The 25,188-nt window shown below is 28.1% G+C and overlaps 2 protein-coding genes across 3 annotated transcripts in view; one reads left to right on the forward strand and one right to left on the reverse strand.

Annotated features, from left to right (window-relative positions):
- The first annotated feature begins 6,376 nt into the window (after window positions 1-6,376).
- LOC113373891 (glycine-rich cell wall structural protein-like) lies at window positions 6,377-8,034 on the forward strand. The gene is made up of 4 exons (XM_026614156.1): window positions 6,377-6,398; window positions 6,506-7,458; window positions 7,535-7,646; window positions 7,724-8,034. Exons 1-4 carry the CDS (start codon window positions 6,377-6,379, stop codon window positions 8,032-8,034), a joined length of 1,398 nt encoding a protein of 465 aa, XP_026469941.1.
- A 2,104-nt stretch (window positions 8,035-10,138) lies between these two features.
- LOC113372304 overlaps window positions 10,139-25,188 on the reverse strand; it is a 236,110-nt gene continuing 221,060 nt past the window's right edge. The window contains exons 2-4 of one of the 2 annotated variants that reach the window (XM_026612627.1): window positions 17,696-17,768; window positions 11,506-11,701; window positions 10,139-10,552 (exon numbers count right to left, since the gene is read on the reverse strand). In XM_026612627.1, the coding sequence (XP_026468412.1) occupies window positions 10,173-10,552; window positions 11,506-11,539 (414 nt within the window). In that variant the 5' untranslated portion in view covers window positions 11,540-11,701; window positions 17,696-17,768 and the 3' untranslated portion in view covers window positions 10,139-10,172. The remainder of the gene's footprint in view (window positions 10,553-11,505; window positions 11,702-17,695; window positions 17,769-25,188) is intronic. The other variant, XM_026612628.1, reaches the window with a different exon arrangement.

Below are 25,188 nucleotides of genomic sequence, written 5' to 3' on the forward strand. Positions count from 1 at the left end.
TCGATATAATTTGTTCGCGAAAAATATAAATTTGAATTGCAGAAATTATGCCATCATCAACTTCGTAGACCTTGATAAGAAATTACGTATTTTAATGCAGAGAAGTACAATAAATACTTCTAAACCATAAAAATAATTTATTGAAAAATCCAATATGAAACTACCTTGTACATAATCATTTCCGTAGGGTAAGTTATAGTAATTGCAAAAAAATCGAGAATGAATTTTTTTATATATCCTTACGTTTTAAAGGTTTCTGAACATTTTGGCATACCTTACAAGAAATGGATGTATTTTGTGTGTATATTTTATTTGTAGTTTTTACCAGAGGCAGGTCTAGCCGTTCCGAAGATACGGGGCAAAGAGTGACAAAAACGGTAACTCGGTTTTTAAGAGAACGGAGCGTACGATTTTTATCATTCAAAAAACATTTTACTTGCATTGACAAGATAAAAAAACTGATTAAATTTTTGGGAAGGCAGGTACAGCGGTTAAAAAATTACAAAAAAAACATTGGACGGTCAAAAACGATCAATAGATATATGCACATCAAATTATCAGATATTTTTTGGAGATTTTATTAATGTGTTACAATTTTCTTTACATTTCTATAGTTCCATAACATTGTTTGTCCGTAAGACGGCGACGCATCGCTTACGCGCTTCGGTAGTTTTTTTCTATGCAGCTAAAGCAGTGCGATTGCTTTGAAAATAAGTTCAAAATTTCCAAAATATTTCAAAATAAAAAAAAAAATTTCCAAAGCTTTGTTTTGAAACAAGTCAATTTTTTTTTCAAAAATTTGAATTTCTCAAAAATATATTTTTTTCAAATATGTTTATTAAAAGTTTAAAACAAAAAAAATCTTTCAAAAGATTTAACTTTTGTTACGGGAAGTTCCAGCAATTTTCATTGAGGCACGATGCCATACACCACTAGTTTGAATTTTCATTATTAACTTAAGCATTGGTAAAATAAAATAATTCAGATAGATTGCATAACACAGTGACCTTAATCGATAACGCAGCAACTGCACATAATGGCGTTAACTAATTATGATATGGAAATACGAGCGTAAAACCTCAAATAGAATTTAAATATAACTTTAATAAGTAAAAGCATCTTACCTCATTCAAAACGTGGAGAAAAAATATCACCTATTTTTATACTGCATGTTGAAGCCGCCAAAGTACGATGATCAAGAACCACAATCTGACACATCGATCACCATCATGAGAACAGAACATGTAGCCTATGGATACACCTGTAATGGAGAAGAATAATTAAATTTTAATATACATTTTATTAAATCAAGTATTGTATTAAAATCAAGGTCTGAAGTAACTTTTTCTACTCCTAGTGGTCAGCAATGGAAATAGACGTTTCAGTGGCAAAAACTTAATATTGCATAATTTTGGGTATTGATATATGATATCGTTTTCCTCATTTGACAAAAAACATAGAATGCTATTACTTCGACAGGTAGGCAGGTGTGCAAGACCTTGTTGACAGGTGACAATTTACAATGTTTATGAAATTTTAAACAGCCAAATGCCATACAACTAATTTGCTCAATAAATTTTTGACTAGTATTATACCTAATTAAATATTTAGTTCAACACTTTTCAATTATCTTATTACGACAGTAATTTTTTGTGCTTCCCTATTTGATATCAAACTGAACTCTGTAATTTTTTTTGCTTAATAAATGTGTGAGAGACTTGCTACGGTATAAAAGTTATAATTAACAGGGCTAGCACATTTTTGCTATCTTTAATTCGAAATTTGGATAGTATTAAAAATTTTCCCAAATTCTGTTAAGTAACTTAAATAATACTAGAGAGCTAACTGGTTTGATATCAAACTAAAAATTTTGTGAAAAAATTTCACTTAATAAATGTGTAAGAGACTGGCACTGGTATAAACGTCTTAATTAACAAGGCTAGCACAATTTTGCAATGTTTAATTTAAAATCTGGATAGTATTTAAAATTTTCCCAATTTCTGTCAAGTAATTTAAATAATATTAGAGAGCTAACTGATTTGATATCAAACTGAAGTTTTTGTACAAAAAATTATTACTTAACAAAAGTGTAAGAGACTTGCAATGGTATAGCAGTTTTAAATAACAAGACTAGCACATTTTTGCAATATTCAATTTAAAAATTGGATAGTATTTGATATTTTCCCAAATTCTGTGAAGTAATTTAAATAATACTAGAGAGCTAACTGATTTGATATCAAACTGAAGATTTTGTAAAAAAAAAAATTCACTTAATAAATGTATAAGAGACTTGCAATGGTACAGAAGAAGTCTTTAACAAAGCTAGTACATTTTTGCAATCTTTAATTTAAAATTTGGATTGTATTAAAAATTTTCCCAAATTCTATCAAGTAATTTAAATAATATTGGAGAGCTAACTGATTTGATATCAAACTGAAGATTTTGTAAATAAATTTCACTTAATAAATATGTAAGAGACTTGCAATGGTATAGAAGTCTTAATTAACAGGGCTAGCACATTTTTGCAATCTTTAATATGAAATTTGGATAGTATTAAACCTTTTCCCAAATTTTGTTAAGTAGTTTAAAAAATATTGAAGAGTCTTTCCATAAATATTTCTACGTTCAATTTCACGGTTGTGCTTGTAAAGCTTTTATTAATATTTTGAGTTAATTTGGTTTTGCTAATTAGGCAAAGTTTAGGCTGATTTTATTAGACATAGATATTTTTGATATATTTTTTTGTTTTTATATAAAAAGTCATAGCACCCTTAATCTATATTGGAGCTAATTAATATCATAAATATATTGTAACAAAAAAATTCCAGACTTTGAACTAATATGTACTTGCTATGTAAGAATATAATTATTTATTTCAACTACAAAATTCTGATTACAAACTTTATTAATTTAAAATATCATTAAAATTTATATTATATTTTTTGTCAAGTGATGTTTACCTATATTTTACATCATCCCAATGTGTTGTAACCAGTTACAGGAACGCACATGAGTTAACTGTGACAGTTTATTTACTCAGAGAAAAAAGTTACTCTCGCTTTTATGTGGTTAGATCAATTTAGTAGTAAGTAAATGCAGTCAGGGATTGAAAAACTTTTCACAAAGTTTAGTTTAAAAAAATAATTTGGATAATATCAGTACAAATAAAGTTGTAGAACGACAATATGAAAAACAGAATATTGTTGGCATTGCCAAAGAATTTAATTTGAAATAAAAAGAATTTTGTTCTTATTCTCAAAAATATTATGGATATAAAAAGAAATTAAAATTTACATTTTTGTGGCAGATTTAATTTGACTACGTTACACATATAAATATAATTTTTTAAACATTAATATTAATTCACACCCTTATGTATAGAAATTTGCCTGTAATAAAGATTTCTTAGATAATTATCAAAACTAATTTTAATAGTGTATATTTTATTTTATGTATTGTAACAACTTGCATAAGTGATGCAGAAACAGTAAAAATTAATATTTTATTTTCTTTACATAATTTTTTAAATATTCGTTTGTCCTATTCAGCCATGGTTAAATTGATATGATTATTTAATTGGGTTTAAGTATACAGATTAGTTTTCAATTTTGCTCTATGAAATATTGCAATTAAATTTTAATATTTTACCTATAAATTAAATTCAATTTGCACTGGCTTTGCAATTATTATTTATGTAATTAGAAATAATATTAGATATATTTTTGTTTGAAATAGTAATGATGAGTATGAACCAATTCATTAGTTTTGAAAATGTATTGAAATTTATCTGCAAAACATCTAAAATGTATCTATATCTATCAGTTAAAATAGCTAGTAGTGTAAGGCATGGTACCTTTAGGCAAATTGCTGGAACTTCCCGTACCATAACCAAAAATTCGAGAAATATTTAATGTTTTTGAATAGATTATTATAAACACTGTAAAATTGTTTAATATTTATAAGATAAATATAACTGAATTGCAAAGTTAAAATTATCTATTTAAAGTATACAAGCTTTGGAACTTTAGTTAGAATTAAAATTAAAATCTGATTTATTTTCGATACACAAAAACAATTTTTTTGAAAAAAACATTAAATTTTTTTTTCTAAAAGCAATTGTTCTGCCAACACATGCAGAAAGTGTTTTGAATCATTCGAGTCGGATCCTTAGTTCTCTCAAAAACTGCCATTTTTGGTACATTTAGCTTTGTATCTTCGAAACGGCTAGTCCTGCCTTCTTCTTACCATAATTACGAATTGAATACTTTTTAGATCATTCAAAATGATGCTACATTCTCTCAAAAACTCGATTTCTATTTTTTGCACACTTTGCTCCATATCTCCGTAACGGCTGGACATGCCTCTACCAAAAATTAATCAGCACATCACCCTATCAATAGGAATAGAATGTTTTTTGAACTATTCAAATCGGTTGATCCGTGCGCCTGAAAAAGTGAACGATAAAATCCGGACACACAAAACACACACACACACATACACACACATCCATTTTTTCTGAGGTATGTCAAAATGTTCAGAAACCTTCAAAACGTCGAAAAATGCAAAAATTTTCAATTTCAATTTTTGGACGATTACAATAACTTACCCTACGGGAAGTTAATAATGTACATTTTATTTTTTATATTGCAACAACATGCATAAGTGGTGTTGAAACAAAACTAAAAATTAATATTCTATATTCTTCACATAAATTTTTATATATTCGTTTGTCCTGTTAAGACATGGTTAAATTGATCTGATTGTTTAATTTTGTTTAAGTATACAGATTTTGAAATGAATTAGTTTAAAAGGATTAGCAATTATATATTAATATTTTACCTTCAAATTAAATTCAATTACGAGACAAACCTTAGTTTGGTACAGTAATGTTGAGTATGGAACAGGTATTTTCCATTCATCTTGTTTAAATAATTCATTAGCTTCTAATTTTGCACCAAAGATTTATTGAAATTATCGTGCAAAAATCTAAAATATATTACTCATCATTTAAAATAAATACAATCATGATGAAGGAGAATGCCAACACACAACCAATTTGATTTTAAATTAAAAACATCATTTTAAAAAATAGAATAAAATAAATTTATAAGATGTTATAACTTAAAAATGTTTGTCTAAAATTGTGTAAAAATTTTTTAGAGAGGACACTGTAAATAATAACAGGTAACGTGAATTTATTTAAAGTCTTTCGCAAGCATCTGCTTGACGATTCCTGGAAGCTATTACCTACGAAGTGCAAATATATTTAATAACCGTGTAAATTGAATAATATCGTATAAATTAATGAAATAAGAATGTGTGATAAATAATTTTGTATTCTGAAATCTAGTCTTTTGTTCTTGGATTAAAAAATGTGGCATGCGCCAACTGTAGCATAGGTGCACTCATAACCATCTCGAATGAAAGGAAAGGACATGCGAAACAAATAAAACCATCGTACAAAAAACTATATCGTGGCAATGGCCGTTGACTCGATAAAGAAAGGCTTTCTATATATAAACTCAAAGTAGATAGTTCGAAATTAACAGTCACAACCCATCAGTTACACGCCAAACATCGAACACGAGTGGCGAAATGAATATTCTGGTACGTACCGATTCATATGAAATTATAAAGTTAATATAGTGCCGTCTGTGAAATGGATTATAATTGTGATAATTAATATTTAAATATAGACTCAAGTAAAATCTTTTTTAAAATAATAATTTGCAACAGTTGTTAACAACTAATATGGATCTTAATTTTCAAAAATATTTACTTTAATATCACCATGTTCTTTGATATCAACGTTATAATTGTGATCTTTAATATATAGATGATATATAAATTTTTATATTTTTAAATAAACATTTATTAACATTATTTAAAATAATTGAATATAAATATTTTGATTTTGCCTAATGCTTCTACCACAGAAAAGCATAAAATTTCACTTCTTAAAAAAACAACGATTTTAAATATTATCTTTTTTTCTAAATAGTTTATATCTAAAACCAAAAATAATATTAAAAAATTATACAAATTAAACAATATTGGTAATATTTTTATTTTCTGTATATAAATCTTATTTATTGCTGATAAATAATAAATTTCAATTATATTACAAATTTCCATAGGACATTATCGTTTCTTAATTTTCAGTTCCTATTAAATATTTAAATATTTTTTATTATTTTCTATTTCCAGATCATCGCCACCACAGTTGTGGTTTGTCTGGCTACAGCCCACAGTATAAAACTACAAGAAGGCACGACTTACGATGTGCAAGAAGATTCAGGATCACAATCGGGTTCCTTAGAAGGAGACCAAAGTTCACTCTCATATTCAATATCTGACGGAGGTTCATCCGGTGGCCATGAAAGTTTCTCCTTTGGCTCGTCTGGTGATCACGGTGGTTTATCTCTAGGTTCTTCTGGCGGTGGCCACGAAAGTATTTCAATCAGTTCTTCTGGTGGACACGGAGGATTTTCTCTTGGTTCATCAGGTGGCCATGAAAGCTGGTCACTTGGATCTTCTGGAGGTCATGGAGGTTTATCACTAGGTTCTTCTGGAGGTCATGAAGGACTATCACTTGGATCATCCGGTGGACATGGACTGTCTTTAGGATCATCTGGAGGTCACGGTGGTTTCTCTTTTGGATCATCTGGTGGTCATGGAGGTTTATCACTTGGATCGTCTGGTGGTCATGAAAGCCTGTCATTAGGCTCATTTGGTGGACATGGTTTATCTTCAGGATCTTCCGGTGGCCATGAAAGTTTATCACTAGGATCTGGCGGTCATGGTGGCCTTTCATTAGGATCCTCTGGGGGACACGGATTATCCTTGGGCTCTTCTGGTGGACACGGTGGTTTATCTTTGGGAGGTCATGAAAGTATATCATTAGGATCCTCAGGAGGACATGGTGGTTTATCATTAGGATCCTCTGGTGGACACGGTGGTTTTTCATTTGGATCTTCTGGAAGTCATGGAGGACTATCACTAGGATCATCTGGAGGTCATGATATATCCATTTCCGTTAGCTCATCAGGAGGTCATGGCGGATTATCGTTAGGATCTTCCGGCGGACATGGTGGATTGGGAGGACATGAGAGCATTTCTTTGGGTCATGGACATGGAGGATTATCTTTGGGAGGAGGAAGTCATGGTGGTTTATCATTTGGAGGAGGTGGCCATGGAAGCTTATCCCTTGGAGGTGGTAGCCATGGAGGATTTTCACTTGGAGGTGGCGGTCATGGAGGATTATCTCTTGGAGGAGGTGGACATGAAAGCTTGTCATTAGGAGGTGGTCATGGTGGTGAAGAGGGGTTTGGCCATGATCTTTTAGGACGTGAAGCATTGAAAAATTTTGACCACTCTTTTATTCATTTGGGAAAATTTTCAGGACCTAAAAAACTCCCACCCAAAGTTGTTCATGTAACAAAAACCTACGCAATTAAGGTAAATCAGATTAAAACATATAAATAATATATCAATGTGTCCATTTTTGGATATAAATCAATTAATGTAATTGCAGGTTCCGGTTCCATACCCAGTCAAAGTACCTCATCATGTACCCTACCCAGTACCAGTACCAAAACCATACCCAGTTCCAGTAGAAAAGATCGTAAAATTACCTGAATCTCACGGTTCCTCTGACTTTGGATCTGTGGCTTATCTGGAGGAGACCACGGCTCATCTGGATTTAGTTCTGGCGGATTTTCAGGTGGAGATCATGGTTCCTCGTCTGGATTCAGTTCCAGTGGATTTTCTGGAAGCGATCATGGGTCATCATCCGGCTTTAGTTCCGGAGGCGAATCTTCTCATGGCGACAGCTACGCACAAGTTGCGATATCTCAAGGATACAGTTTAGGCGGCAGTAGCAGTGGTGGAAGTGAAGGTGGACACGACTTTTCTTCATCATCAGGATCTGGATCTGATTCTCACAGTGGTGGTTTCTCCGCTTCATCATTCTCAGGAAGTGATCACAGCTTTGGAGGCTCCTCTGGCGGTGGAAGTTATGAACATAAATCATAATTTCTTAGCCCAATTCCAATCAGACACTCGATCAAAAAATTTAGTAAATTTTACTGATTTTTTGAAAATAAACTGTGATCATATACAGTTTTATTAATGTATATACGAACTGATTAATTATTAATGTTGATTTACCTGATGTATTGTTAAATTGCTTTTGTTTTGTTGTTTTATATTGTTTGTAAATAAACGTTTATGCAGTTTGAATTGAATGATTGAGAAATTGTTTCATTTACTATAATATTTGGAAGAAACTGATGTAATTATGTTAAATATCATCCATCTGATAAAAGCCTTGAAATAATGGGCTTCGTGTCTATTTAATAGTAAAATTTTACATAAAGAGTGATTAATAAAAAAATAATTTATAAAAATTAAAATAAAGTATTCATTAAAAATTTAAAATACTATTATTTAAATTTAAATAATTACTCAATTAATTAAAATTTATTATCTAATGATGTGTATACATTAATTGATAATACGTAAAACTATGCACAATAATAAAGTAGCCAATAATAAATTATTCTATGTTACATTTAAAAAGAACGAATAAATTGTTCTTTTTGTTTGAAGTTTTATATAAAAACCAAGTGAAAGTAACATGTTTGCGAATAGAATGTCAACATCCGTCTAGGCGATTTTTTTTACAATATTGCAATTACTTGTTAGGTAAGGTCTACGATTATATACTTGATAAGCTGTTTATTTATAATACTCTTTTATATTATTTTCTAATAATTCAAATAAATATATTAGTAATAGAAAATGAAATAATCAAACAATTCTAGAGATAAAATCGTTATATTGCAATAAATCTAAACCAAAATTTCAATACAATTGATGTACATGTAAAAAATATACAAAAAAGATATTTTTGAATAACTTTAAAAATATTTTATAGGATTTAATAATTAAAAAAAAAAATTATATTATAGACAAATTTTTGGCGCAATATTAACATTCGAAATAGATCAAGTAAACTGAATAAAATTCGTTGATTATAATTTTTTTTAACTTCCCATAGGCCAAGTTATAGTAATCGCAAAAAAATCGTAAATGAAATTTTTTATATATCTTTACGTTTCAAAACCTTCTGAACATTTTGGCATACCTTAAAAAAAATGGATGTATGTGTGTGTGTTCGGATACAAATTTTCGCCGACGATTTCGGGAACACGGATGAAGTGATTTGAATAATTCAAAAAGCATTCGATTCGTATTGATAGGGAGGCGTGCTGATTAGTTTTTGGCGAAGGCAGGTATAGTCATTCCGAAGATATGGGACAAAAAGTGCCAAAAACGGTAACTCAGTTTTTATTTTAATATTTTAATTGTATTAACAAGATGAAGAACTGATCAATTTTCATAAAGGCAGGACTAGCGGTTTCGGAGATTTAGTAAAAAACGTAAAAAAAATGCCATTTGGCAGTCAAAAAATGATCATTAGACATATGCACATCAAATTATCAGATATTTTAACAATAAGTATAAATTTTGTTTACATTTCTGTGGGTTCCGTACCAATGTTTACCTGTTAGACGGCGACGCGGCGCTTACGCGCTTCGATCTTTCGTCTCTATGCAGTTAAAGCAGTACTATTGCTTCGAAAAAATGTTCTGAGTTTCCAAGATATTTCAAAATAAATTTTTCTTTAAAAAAATTTTTTTTCAAAAAAAGTAAATTTTTGTCAAAAATTTAGTTTCTCAAAAATCTAATTTTTTCAGAGTAATTTTTTTTCAAAAATGTTAATCTTTTAAAAGAAAATAATTTTACGGGTACGGGAAGTTCCAGCAATTTGCCTTAAGTTCATCCGTCCATTTATTTGTCGTTTCTTAATTTATTTTTTTCCTACAAACAGCAGCAACAGGAACAAGGTAAATTATCGTTTATCACTTTTTGTTGGATTTATTGCATCTGGTTTAGTTTTACCAAAATAGTATTATAATGTCAATCATAATAAAATAAAAAGAAGTTATGTTTGATTATATTACTTTCTATTAAATTTAATTACAGGTTCGTACTTAAAATTTCTTATATAATTTTTATCAATGTAATTTCAGACATTCAAATGTTTTACATAGCTAATAAACTAATAAAATCAAAATTTATATAATTTAATTACCAATCACTAAAAATCAATTATTAAGTACTTGTATGGTCCCTAAATTTTGATCAGTTCTTCCATAACCATCATAAGCAGTTCCTATAAATCCAGTTCCATGCGCGAAATCCAATTGAGATGCAGGAACTGCTTTTACGAAGAAATGTCCTTGGATAGGATTATTATCAGCTGGATTCGAATAACGTTTTGTGACCAAAAGTGGATATTGTTGTTGAACCTGCTGAACTTGCAGAACTGGTACTGCAACTTGCCGAAATTGGACAGGTTGGGCCTGGTAGACTGCAGAAAGTGGCTTTGTTACTTGAAGATGGTACACCACAGGATGAGGCACAGTTACTGGTACTTGGTTGGTGATGATAGTGTGGTCGGATATGACACGACCGGTAAAAGTATCTAAAAATAAAATTTACTGATATAGTTTATTTGAAATAGAACTTAAACAACACGTTTGAAATTTGTTTCTACTGGCAAGTTTTTTGGCAGATCCACTTTTTTTTATTCGATATAAATTACAAGCTGTTAGTATAGACATTTAGTAATTGTGCTGATAAAATAACATTAATTTTGTTATAAGGCTGCCCAGTAGTAGGCCTTATAGTAGTGAAGTTATAGCAAGTTATTTTAAGGCGTATTTTCTTCATTACATTATAGGATTACAGAAAACAGAACAAAAGAGAAAAACGCAATAATAATAATAATAATAATAATAATAATGACAATAATAATAATAACGATAATAGTAATGCTAATCATAATAATAATAATAAATACCAATAATAATAATAATAAAAATAGTTAAATTCAGTAGTATAGTATCAGCTAACTTAGATCTATAGGGTTAGTTCTATAAGTTGTGTTCTTTTGAGTCTAAAAGGATGAGTTATGTCATATAATTCTGTAGCTAATTTATTTGAATGATATGATATTTGATGTTTATAATTTTGAGCAACTTTTCTTATTTCCTCTTCGACTTTGAATATTAATGAATTAGCCACGTAGGGGCATACCTTGGAGCTGATATAATTTGTATAAGTACTTTATTTTGAAATCTTTGAATTATGGCTAAATTACTTGTCTTGGCTGCACCCCACAGTTGCAGACCATAGGTCCAGGCAGGTTTGATAACAGTTTTGTATAACAGAATCTTATTATACGTGGACAGATCCACTTTAGAATAAATTATTGATGTTTTTGAATTTTTCAAAAGTAAATGTTGAATAGTAACAATATGAATAAATGGTAATATGAATAAAAGTAATAACAAGTTTACTTAATAATATCCTTAAAACGCCTAATTGCTTACCGAGAAATATAAAAATTATGATAATTTTTAAAATTTAGTCTACCTGTTCCGGATGGATTATTGGTATTGGTGTTCATATTACTATTAGCAGATGCAAAACCATATCCAAAATCAATTAGACCTCTTTTATCTTGCTTTCTAGAGTCAAAAACTATAGATTTTTTAACTGAAGTCGTAACCTTAGAACTTTGGTCATCTCCACACAAAACCACAGCGACGGACACCAATAAGATAGCTAACTATATAAAGATAAATTTAAAATATTATTTAAAATAAATGTAGACTATTAATAAAATATTAATCTTACTTGTAATTCCATGATGATTCTTTTAGTACAATGTGATGAGATTTTATGAAAACTCGTATTTATACGTAAACATCTAACAATGAAATAGTTATCAGAAACATCTCTAGGCTATTTTGCAAGGGTATATGAAAAAATCATCTGATTGAAAAAATATATTCTCATCAAACATATTATTAATGTGTATTATTTATGTAAATTTTTATTGTTACATTAATTCGTTTTAGAAATAATCTTTATAGGAATTTCCAATTTGTCATTGATGGAACAAATTATACTTCAACCTTTATATAAAGACAATGGAAATTTTGCTTGAAATTGTGAGTTTAAGAATATACAAAATTGAAAATCAATGAAAAATTTCAAGATCAATTTTGATATAATGTTAAAAACGAAATACGTATTAATTGTAAAATATTATATTATAAATAATGTAATTAAACATGAATAACTCAATTTGTAATATAGCATAGTATATATGCGTATATACATATGTATGATTCGATGCGTATATGATTCTTATCTAATTAACAGAATTATTACTTTACAATTACGATTACATTTGTTACATCAAACAAATGAGGAAGCATTGAATCACATGCAAAACAATAATTTATAATATTTATCACAATAATCAATAACGTAACAATGCATGCAATATTGTAATCGGCTTCTGAGTTCCGTACCAACAAAATTATTGATATTATTAAATGTAAATAATAATGAAATGATAATTGAAAATATAAAACTAGTGGGGTGTATGGCATCATGCCTTAAGGTAAATTGCTGGAACTTCCCGTACCGTAATGAAATGTTTGAGGAATACAGAATGTTTTCAAATAGATTATTAAAAATATTGTAACATTGCCTAATATATATAAGAATTATATAAACTGAATTGCAAAGTTAAAATTATTTGTTTAAAGTATATTAGAACTTTAGTCAGAATTAAAAATAAAATCTGAATTATTCTCGATATGCAAAAAAAATGATACACATTTTTTTTTCAAAATCAATTATTTTATTAAAACAAGCTGAAAGTTCTTTGAATCATTTAAATTGGACGGTTAGTTCTCTCAAAAACTGCCTTTTTGCACATTTAGCTCTGTATCTTTGAAATGGCTGAATCTGCCTTTGCCAAAAACTAATCACCACTTCTCTCCGTCATTACGAATTGAATGTTTTTTCATCATTTAAATCGGATGCTCTGATCTTTCAAAAACTCGATTTCTATTTTCTGCACTCTTTGCTCCTCTCAATAAATTTACTCTCAATAAATTCATTTGCAAGTAATCAGTAAAATAAAAAAATCTTATTATAATTCTTTCTAATAATATTATAATTAAGAAGAATTATATGTTTATTCTTTGCAATAGAGCAGTAAATAAATTATATATATATATATATATATATATATATATATACACATTAGTATCATCCCACATACTGTGGGATCATTATTATTAGATTTATGAATGAACTAAATATCTAGTTTAGCAAGAAAATAATTCTTTATGATAAAAGTCATTGAGCCTCAAGGATTTTATTAAAATTGAGGCCGACAGACGCGCCTTAACTAAAGAAATGATCTATGACAGAAAGATTTATATTATTTATATTTTTGATTGAAATGTGATTTCACAATTAATTTGAGACAACATTTTGATTAAAATTATACTTCAAATTTTTGTTGTCATTTTTTTGCTATATAAAAACTCTTTGTTTTAGATTTAATTTCTTTCAAGACAAAATAAATAATGATGTGAGATGATGCATATTTTTATTCATGTTTTGTTAAATAAATTTTGGAATATATACATATTTATGGTTATATGTGTAATCTGAAATTAAATTATTAGCCAGATCTTGTCAACATATGCATAAAGCACAATAAATTGATTGTAATTAAGTCACACATTCATATTAGATAAGGTTGAAGTATATCTTGTAATAAACAGTGTATAAATAATGAAAAGAAATTTATGTATGTTTAGAGAAATGAATGCATATGCATTAAAAGCGTAATTTTTCAGTTTTTTTACAGAAAAAAATCGTCTGAACTTGTATTTAATTCATTAACTAATGATTATGATGATTGTTTTGAGTATATTTTTGTTGGACTGTTTAACTATTTTGTCAATTAAATTGACAGTTTATAACTGCTAGCGAAAGTCGTAACTCGATTTAAATCTGGTCACAATCTAATATATAAAGAAACGACCTGGAAATGCAAAGGCGGTTTGCTATCTGTTTTATGAAAAAAATTGTGCTAATAAATTCAAACAGACTTAGATATATTATATGGTCGTTTATTACAATGTTGCACAATGATGACAATTACATGGTAAATTAAGATATATAGCAATGTAGTGAATGAACTACAAGACATCGGGTACCGGTCAAATAGAATTAGTTGATAGGTAGTTTATTGCTCTTTATATGATTATTTATCTATATATAATTTATACAATATTAACTAGTGGTGTGTAGCATCGTGCCTTAAGGCAAATTGCTGGAACTTCTCGTACCAGAATTTAATATCCGAGGAAAAATATCAGTAATAAATAAATATTGATCAATGATTAATAACAGTTTTTTTAAACGTTTTCAAATACATAATTATAATCACTATATATTTTATCGATCATAAAATATACAGTGAGGATCTTATCGCTCAATGCACTTGAGAAAGTTTACATTAAGAAGAGATGCCAAATTATTAATCCATCTGAAGATATATTTCTTACGATCAGAATAACGAATATGAAAAATATACATTTTCAAAGTGAATTATGAATTTGAATTTCATATTTAAAGTATAAAACTGGTGTGTATTTTTAAACAATCTAATCTAATATATCTAATAATTTGCATTGTGCATACGTCTATGTGCATGTTCATTTTTGTAAACCAAATATTTGTTTTTTTTTTTACTTTTTCGTCCGTATCTCCAGAACGGCTAGAAAAAATAAGTTCTAAGAAGAACTTAATTTGGTCCAATAAAATTTTGAAATTCTAACACTTACGATAGAAGGTAATAACATCAAAATTATGACTTTCCCATAAATCTTTTGTAAAGTAAAATAATCTGCAAAAGTCTATAAAATAATAGCTGCTCTAACAGATACCAGTTTTGCATGTCAGCGGACCCATTTGTGCATTTCAATCGGTATTTAAGAATCGGTATTTATGCTTTGCTAGCGTATATATACTTGCATTTCATAGTATATTGCAATATGGAAGTTGTATACAGAAAAGTCATACGCTCTGATTTTAGTCGATAAAAGTCATCGAATGGGAATGTTTCGCAAAAATAACCGCAGGGCGAATGGGGCAGAACTTACCTGACGCTGCGAGAGCTAAAATAATAGTAGTAAGGGCGCATGATTGCTACCTACTCAAAATAGTTTTATACAGAATGTCCTAGACCCTAAAGTCTAGGACACCCTGAAAAAAATATAAGAATAATTATCACAAAAATTATCTCTGAAAATAATGGGCTTTTAAGTGCAATCTAAAGCTTTATGTTGAAATTGTGACCATTTTTGTTTATTGTGGTTATTATCTATTAATTTTGTCCATTTAAACTCTGGAGCCGTCACAGTGAATAACATTATTAGGTTAATAGTAAAAAAATAATACCATAACTTTAAAATTTTTAAAAATTGAAAACATTCGAAATATTTTTCTAACTTCCAAGTGAATATACTGTGTAATTTTTAGCACTTCAAATTTTTCAAAAAATAAAAATATAGACTAGTAGTGTTTGGCATCGTGCCTTAATGCAATTTGCTGAAACTTACTGAATCGTAATTCTAACTTACCAAAGTAGAAGATCTATGGTAGAAGTTTATGTTTTCATAAAAAAATTCGATATGCTAATTTTACGTTCTCTCGGCGTTTCAACCCATTCTGAATCTAATGAGTCCAAATTTGGAAAAAGTATGCGTGCCTGTGTGTGTGTATGTGAACAGATTTTTTGCCGTAAATCGATGTTTTTTCAAAAACGGCTGGACCGATTTCAAAAAATCAAAAGCCATTCGATGAATCTCGATGAGAACTAGCGTTTATTAATTTTGCGCCAAGATCGGCCGAATCGTTTCTTTTTAAATCGCAAAAAAGTGAAAAAAAAAATCGTCCACGTTTTAGCCCGCAATTACAACTCGATTTTAAAAATTCAAAAACCTCTTGAAAAGATATTGGTTAAGATTCGACCAAATTCATTTTTAGTAAAGATCGGCCTAGCCGTTTTCTTTTATTAAAGTGTTAAAATTTCTTTTTCGACGATAGTCTTATATATCATATTATTATTATATATCATACTAAAATAGTACGGTCCTACGACAAGTGGTTTAATTTTGAAAATTCGTCCAAGTTTGCAAAAATTTGTATCGTTTTTTTGGCGTTTGTCAGAATTAGAACTTTTATCGACGTGTGCTCAAAAACACCTGAACGGATTTTAAAAATTTAAAAGCCAATCAATGTATTTTGATCTTCAGTTTTGTGCAGCCATTGGCCGAGCAGTATCTTTGTAATTTTGAAAAAAAAAAGTGTTAAAATTTTCGTCCAAATTTAAGCTCACACTAAAAACTTTGAAAAAATCAAAAACTGTTCAAAAGATTCTGATTAGTTTTAGGTGAAAATCTACCGAGCCGTTTTCTTGTAATTAACTGTTGAAAAAAAATTTAAGTCGGTTTTTATAGAACTTATTTTGGCGATATATATCATGGTCTTATAGAACTTACTGAAATATTATGGCTTTACGACAAGCAGTTTAATTTTAAAAAATCATCAAAGTTTGCGTAAATGAGTAGTTTTTTGACGTTTGTTAAAATTAAAATTAGACGATGTACTTGCTATAGCGATGGAGTCCTGGTCTTAGCAAACATTCCACAGCTTTATAGTCCTACGGAAACTGGTTTACTTATTCAATTTTCTTGTTATGTTGGTATAAATCAGTAATAATATTAATAATAATAATAATAATAAGAAATCAGTAAGCTAAAATATTTCAATCTGACGCCATACAATTTTTCTGTGAATATATCACTTTCACTTTGTTTGTGATCAAATTTAGGCAAAAACGCACCAGCTCTCGTACTATCCTCTCTATCATCTTAAGTTATCAGACAGGTATGCGTTGTTAGGTTTTAAATCTATTTTAACGGGACAACTGATGTAGTATATATCTATAATGAATTATATAATAATATTGCATCCAACATCCAACCAAACAGTATTGCATAACTAAAACTAACTACTCCAGGAAAATAATAAATGGAAAGTTTGACAATATCACATTTTTGAAGAATTAAATAAACTATAAATTATTGCTGAATTTTATTACTAAGAGCGTAGCTAAATAGTAGTAGATAATTGGAAAAGCTATAAAATTGAATGCAGGATTTAATATATCAATAGCAGAAAGAAATGTGTATTACGAAAGTTATATATATATATATATATATATATATATATATATTACATACAAAAATTTGAATTTATTGGAAATTCATTTCTAAACTTCTTATATTTTAAATTGTGAAGCCAAGCTTCAAGATGTATCTATATTGCAAGGACTATAACTAGTCTGTCGTAAAGTTTTGGATGTGATAGTTATATATTTAAAAATTTTCTGAACAATATATTAGCCTTTATTTAATTGTAAGATAATTAAAAAAATATAATGATACAATAATTAATTTTTTGTTTTTAAATAATTTTATTTTAAATAGTTGTAATCAAGTTACAGTTTAAAATAATAAGCATTGAGTTTTATTTATATTTCAAATTTTTATTTTAATTGATGTTACAATGTATATCTTTTATTTTCTAAAATAATAATATAACTAATTGTTCCATAATATAACTTTGTTGTAAATGGTAAATGTTTATTATTATTTAATATAATGTTTCTAGTTGTACATACCAATCAGGCTTTTAATTCTTCGAACATTCCAGGTGTACGTATGTTTTGGTGAAAGTACGGCGCTTTTATGAATCTATAATAATTTTCTTATTTTTTATTATTATTTAATTTATTATAAGAATAATTATAAAAATTATTCAATCAACAAATATAAATAAAGTTCCAATATAAATAAATTTACAATTGAAATTACCTCATTAAAAGTAACCAAAAAGAAATGTTTGAAAATATGTCAACGAAAAGCTGTTTAAGTATACATTGATCTTAAAAAATGATCTATTAAATTAATGTGAAATATTTTTATGCTGTTGAAAAAATATATAAAAAATTTCTTTAATATATTAATTAATGCATTCAGAATTTGTGGACTTAAAAGATAAAATATGAAATAAAAACAAATGACTAAATATAAGTAGTTTTAAAATATAGTTCTAAATTTTTATTGAGAAGTTTTCGGATTTATATATTTTGTGTTAGTTTTCTTAACTAAAGAACTATCATGATTTTCCACCAATTCTAGGAAACATGATATACATTACGTATATTTGTATTAGATTAAATCCATTATTAAGCCATTAGTAAAAATACCATAAAATTTAAAAAAAAAAATGTTAGGTATTATTCGAAACATAAAATTTAGTGAAGAAGTGCATATTATATAAAAAAAGTTATAGAAAAAATAAAAAAAATGATATTGATAAATTGCAAATTAAATTTGTTGTCCTTTAGGACAGTTTTAATAATTATTATCAAAAACCAACGAGCTTTTTAAATGCCTAATACTTGTGATCTTTTTTTTAAACGGCATTGCAAATGCAATATATGTTCATCTTTAAAATTGTAAATATGATTTCCCATATATTAAATAGATTTTCTAACAATTGATAGATAGATTTTTGTGAAGTGTGCTAAAATATTAAGCATTTTTTTATAAGAAAAAAATATATTCTTTTTAAATATTTTTCCAATTTAATTACTTCTTTTGCAGAAAGTCTTTATGATTGATTAGAGAAATATATGAATTGTATAATATAGTTTAGTGTAAGATATTATAAAAATTGCCTACCTTATTCCAACATAGTCTCTGAGTATTTGAACAGTACCTATTGTTAGTAGATTTCTAAATTGTATTATTTATTCATTTACTTTAGATTAATGATTAATAAAAATACATAATTCTAAACTAAATACTTCTATACTAAATTTTTCTATTAAATTACTTATAACATATCTTTAACTAGTTTTGTGTTGTAATTGTTAGATTTAGAATTTGAACTTAAACAGATTGGCATTTTTTCATAAAACACATGGTAATTAAGTAAGAAAGGTTGACAAGGTTTAGTACATGATAAAATAAACAAATTAAATTGCTTTTTCTCAGTGGTGTTGTCGAGCCGGAACGCGCCGGAACGTCGTTCCGGCAAATCATTTTTGGGAAGGAACGCGTTCCGACAAGAAAAAATATAAAAAATCGCTACATATAGAAAATGATTTAATAAGTAAATTTTATAAATTATTATTCAACTAATTTTTATTAAATGTTCTTATTATTGAAATAAACATACATATATGTGCACACAATGGGTTTTGTAATAATTTTTGTTTCTTTTCTTTTCGAACGGAACCGGAAAAAACATGAGAACCGGTTTTTGACCCGGTTTATAAACCAGTTTTTAAATTTTAGCGTCCCGACAAAAAATATTAGCACAACACCACTGGTTTTATCAAAGTCGTTTTTAATTTAGTTACAAATTGAGGTGTATGAACTGAAATAATAATTACAATACAGTAGTGTATTTCAAATTTCACATATGTTACTTTAAGACCGAAAAGTGTCTGATGCCCGATTATTTCGGATATAAGTTGGACTTGTTTCGGACATAGCGGGCGTTAGTCGAATAAAATAAATAATTTAAGACATTCATATAATGGAAATTGATTGTAGCGAAAAAAGCAATTCTATAAATACAAAAGCATAAGAACTGCAAAACCTGGTAGTAGATTGAAAAATTGTACTCCTAGACTAGTAATTCCCAACGTGGGGCACACGCCTCACAGAAAAATCCATTTTTAAATTCAAAGGGGGGAGGCAAATTAAAAAATTACACGACTTAAACCACTTGCTTTGGGTGATTTGAATGTAATTTGTAAATACTGTTAAAAATTCGTTAAATATATTATGATCATTGTTTAGTTTAAGTGAGCTCAGGATGCATGTGCAAATCATATAATATTTCCATATATATTTCCATAGCTTAGGTAAATAAGCATCCCTTTTTAGGTCTAATGCAAACTTTCTCAATATTACGGATTATAGAAAAATTCCAAATCCTGTATATATTAGTCTGTATATTTATAAATTGCCATCCTTTCTAGACAACGGTATAATAATTTTTATGTTATATTTTTAAATTTAGAATTTTTAGAATTTAGTAAGTTGCGAGACTAAGAACATCTTAAGAAAATCAGCTCGCACAAGTTACTCAAACATTTAATAAAATTTATAGTTTTATGTCTATTGTCGCACAATGCACACAATCGTTTAAAAGTGCAGTAATTAATTTTCTATGAAGTGATAACGGCAAAGGCAGCAGTAAGGTGTAATGAATGCTTTAACGGATATTCTGGATATTTTAGGTATTTAATACCGAGATAAAAATTCTTAAAGAAAAAATAATATTTATAAATTAAATCTTATATTCTTTCGCATTTATTATACACTAACACCTACATCATAGGTTCCTACTCGTGTATTTTTATAGCCTTACGTATGCCTATACGTTGCATTCTATACTACACGCCTTACATCTATACCATACGCTATATTTCATCACATACTCTCAAATCCCTACATTGTATACCGAATACACATAACCTATATCTACTATATATCCTATTACCTATAATTTTCCTTACACACTACATTAACCCTACCGAGAATCGAACCCGGGTCCGCCGCGTGAAACGCGGCGACCTTAACCACTACCCCACCGTAACGCTACAATCAACCGACTTTTTTCGCGTGTCGTCGCGCCACCTTCGTATTAATTATCTAATTAATTAGAAAATGACCCGCGGTAATAACAGTGCGTCCCATATTATATTATTGGTGGGGATACCCGATAGGGTAGTGGTTAAGGCGCGCGACTGTCACGCGGAAGTCCCGGGTTCAAATCCCGGTATAGACAATAGATAGGTAGAGCTAATAAAAAAAAATACATAGGCCGTAAAGTAAACCTATGTAATATAGGTGAATATATAAATTAGACAGTATTATTTATAAAAAGTAAAAGGTATGTAGGTATATAATAAGTTAATGACGGTGTAGGTATCTCCCGGTATGATAGATAATAGATATCTATATATGATATACAATAATATAGTATACAATAGTATACAATAATACATAGGTCGTAAGGTAAACCTATATAATATAGGTGAATATATAAATAAGACAGTAGTATTTATAAGAAGTAAAAGATATGTATGTATATAATAAGTTAATATAGTATAGGTATCTCACGGTATGATAGAAGATAATAGATATTTATATATGATATACAATAATATAGTATAGTATGATAGGTAATAGGTTATTTATCATATTATTAGGTTAAGTCTTATAAAGTATTGTAATAAATCTTGAGTACTTTTATATCATAATAAATACCTGTAAGTATTAATGAATACAAATAATACCATAATAAATATAATTAATGTTATTAAAGAATATAAATTATGTACTCAATGATTCCCTCATACTTGTACAATTTAATGTATAGACTAGCTGTATATAATAAAGTTAATTATATAAGAAGTCAATATATTAGATTTGTGAGTTCTTATCGAAATATATCAAATTTTTTGAACCGGATTTTAAATTTTACCGTTCCGGCAAAAAAAATATTAGCACAACACCACTGCTTTTTCTGTAACTGCAAATATTCATTGATTCAGCAACTTTGGACCAGGTTTATTTTCATATGGAAACATATTACAATCTATATTTCCAAGAAACAATTGTTGCACTACTGCTTGACAACAGGCTGTTCGAAGTCATTACAATTGAAGAACAATGTTGTTTTTTTATTATCCTTAAAGTTGTAGAATCATATATTGATTGTATGTACTAGAGATGGGCTTATCATATCCGAAGCCGGATCGGTTAGGATTTGACTCCGCTTCAGAGAGGAGTTATATCCCCTTAATAACTCCACAACTCCGACAGCTTTGAAACATAATACTTGACACTAATGTGTTGTTAACATATCTATCTAATATCTAAGAATTTATTAAGACTTTGGATTAAGTTTACAAATAGTTCAAACATTTTTGTTTATTTTATTATAATAACTACTATTTTATGCATTTCAATATGCATACAAATCTGAAATTGACAGAAATCTTGTGAATCAAAATCAATTTTGTAATTGGTTTTGAAGAGAAAATATAGAATCCTTTGAATATGTTTTTTTTATTTGAAGATAATAAAGTGAACCTTATATATGAAATAAGAACAAATCTTTGTGTATAATATTTTTCACAAAATAATAATACCTCACATTATATTATTATTTCTCTTTCGAGAATTAATTATATATCAAGTAGTTTGATTAGAATACTATTACTTTTACACAATTATAAAATCGTTATTGTGTAAAAGTTATAATTCTAAATATTTTTTAGCTGGTTGTATACCATTGAAAAAGCTCATTTACGGACAAACATTATTGTATACAGAATATAGAATACAAAATAGCATTATTTTGAGACATTATATACCTGGAAAGTCTTAAAACTGCCTGTGAGACTAGAAAAAAAACGACATTTTTTTACCCAAATCTTTGTATTAGTAAAAAATCTCAAGCAAATATCTGCACATGTTAACAGATTTAGTATCAGTTTAGGGAAGTCGGATATGACAAATCCTGTTAGACTAGTTAACTCCACTCGGATTTACTCCGAGGGCGGAGTTGTATCGGAGTGATAACTCCGTAGTGAGTTACACATCTCTAGCTATGTACCTATTCTGTATTATGTATGTATTAATTTAATATTATAACAATTTGGGACATCAGTGAGCTTCAGAACGACCGTGACACCAGTTGCTGAGCTATTGGGGATAATAAAGCATGCGATAAATTCCGCAAATGTCAAATCGTGTTGAACTTTCTCACTCTATGCCATCTGATAATGAGCACCTGAACACATGACCATTCACGACGACCATCTAACTTTAACTAACAAAATCATTATTTTCTCGATTATGAAAAAGACTAATGACTAACGACACAATAGATTATAATAGTAATATGTATGTTCAATCGCGACAAGTGTAAGTCGATATCACGATACACGTATTATGTGATAATGGTCGATTATGATCTATTATCGATTATTGAACGACTATTAAATAATTCAGAGAGGCATAATGCAATGATAGTAGTTTTGTGATCATAAAATGTTCATGTATTTTTAAAATTTGTGGTTCTTTTATTTAAGTTCTGATACTATCAGTCGTTCTTATAAAGCAACGAAGCAACCCAAAAATAATTCTGCTGGTACATCAACATTAGTTGACTATTAAGTCGTAATATGAATTGTGTTATTTAAAAATAAGTAAAGTTTCAGCATTTACATATATTTGAATTTATATTATAAAATTTTTGGTACATCTCCTATAAGTTACTAAGGTTTGATTTTCCTGGTGACCAAATGTTAATAATCAAAGCAAAACCAGATCAAATATTACCTGGTTTTGTTTGATATATTGTTACTATTTAGTTCAAATAATGTATCCTAGTTATGTAAATAATAAATAATAGTATCATATGTAAATTATTAAGGGTTTTAATTAAATTATTTAAAATTAATTTATTTTACAGAAACCAAAGACAGATATATGATCAATATAAAACCATTATTATATTGTACGAGTTTATATTATATACTATACAAATTACATTGCATATATATATATATATATATATATACTGTAGAATCCCTTTAGTATGACGCCGGATATATTGACCGACCGCTTATATTGACCTAATCGTACTATGAAGTTTGGTTTTCATATAAAATACCTTAAAAAAACAGTCGGATATATTGACTTCGCTTACATTGACATGTCGCTTATAATGAAACATTTTTTTAAAAAAAAATCTGTCCAGTTATAAGGACCGACATAGTTTTACGTGATGTGGTCTAGTCTACAAAAGCAATTACTATGCCTTTTGAGCATAATAGCATCAGGGACTGGTTTTACAATTAAATTATATAATTAAATCAATAAAAAACTACTGATTTTTTATTTTATACATATCTGCTCTTTTGATTGCTGTGTTATTCAGAAATATATTAATAGTATTTATTATAAAAATGTGCAATTTTTTGTTTATTCATAAATAGAGCAAACATAGAATATTTTCTTTCCAAAATTAACTTTACAACTGGAATAAAGTTCGCATAGTTTTGAAAGTTTCTATTTGTAAATTTTATATTTTTATAAATATTGAAATAACTTAACTTAAAAACATTGTAAAATTTAAAAAGAATTTCTGAATGTATATTCAGATATAGGCAAAATGTTTTTGCGATTTTTGAAAAAAAATCAAAAAAAATGTAGACAAAAAATATTAATTAAAAAGTCATAAAGTTTTAAATCTAGAAGGTCAGTAAGTGGGTAGTATCAAAAATAGGCTCCAAATAATCTGAAAAAAAAAATACTTGGTTAATCTAGAATAATTTTGTTATTGTATGAACTACGCACAAATTAAAAAAATGCTTTTTTTATAAGATTTTCGGTACATCTCCTAAAAGTTACTAAGGTTTAATTTTCATGCTGACCATATGTTAATAATCTAAGCAAAACCAGATAAAATATTAACTAGTTTGTTAGATTGCATAAAATTTGCAAAACGGCGACTGCCTGAAAAAAAAATATGTATTTTGCAATTTTTTTTTTTTTTTTGATAATCTCACATTTTTTTAAAATAGTTAAATTTCGAAAAAATTTAAATTTTCAGAAATTTTCGTATATATGCTTCAACGCTACTAATAGATTTTTGAAACTAGATATATTAATGAAGGAAATTAACTGATGTTTTTAAACTAACCTACATTTATGAAGCCAATTCTGCCGTAAATCCAAAATGGTATTAAATACTGTCAAAAAGCCATTTGGTTGCTGTGCGGTTAGGCGTTTTAGATAGAAAACCTAACCTGAAAAACGCACAAATGTCATAGAAACGATGTTAACATAACTGCATCTTTGTGATGCGGCATAATAACACACGAGTGAAGTTGCATGTTATATGTAAAAGTGATTGCACATCAAATACATGGCATTTTGACTATATTTAGTATTATTTTATATAAGATGCACTAGTCTTTTAATAACATAACATTAGTCTATTTTACTGCAGAATCGGCCTCTATATATGATTATATAAAATTTTCTTTTATGTGCAATATGCATTATCAGATGCGCC

The sequence above is a fragment of the Ctenocephalides felis genome, unplaced genomic scaffold, assembly GCF_003426905.1.
Source record: "Ctenocephalides felis isolate EL2017-DRISC unplaced genomic scaffold, ASM342690v1 CF-g0.4_SCAFFOLD_01604, whole genome shotgun sequence".
In the NCBI taxonomy this organism is placed as follows: domain Eukaryota; kingdom Metazoa; phylum Arthropoda; class Insecta; order Siphonaptera; family Pulicidae; genus Ctenocephalides; species Ctenocephalides felis.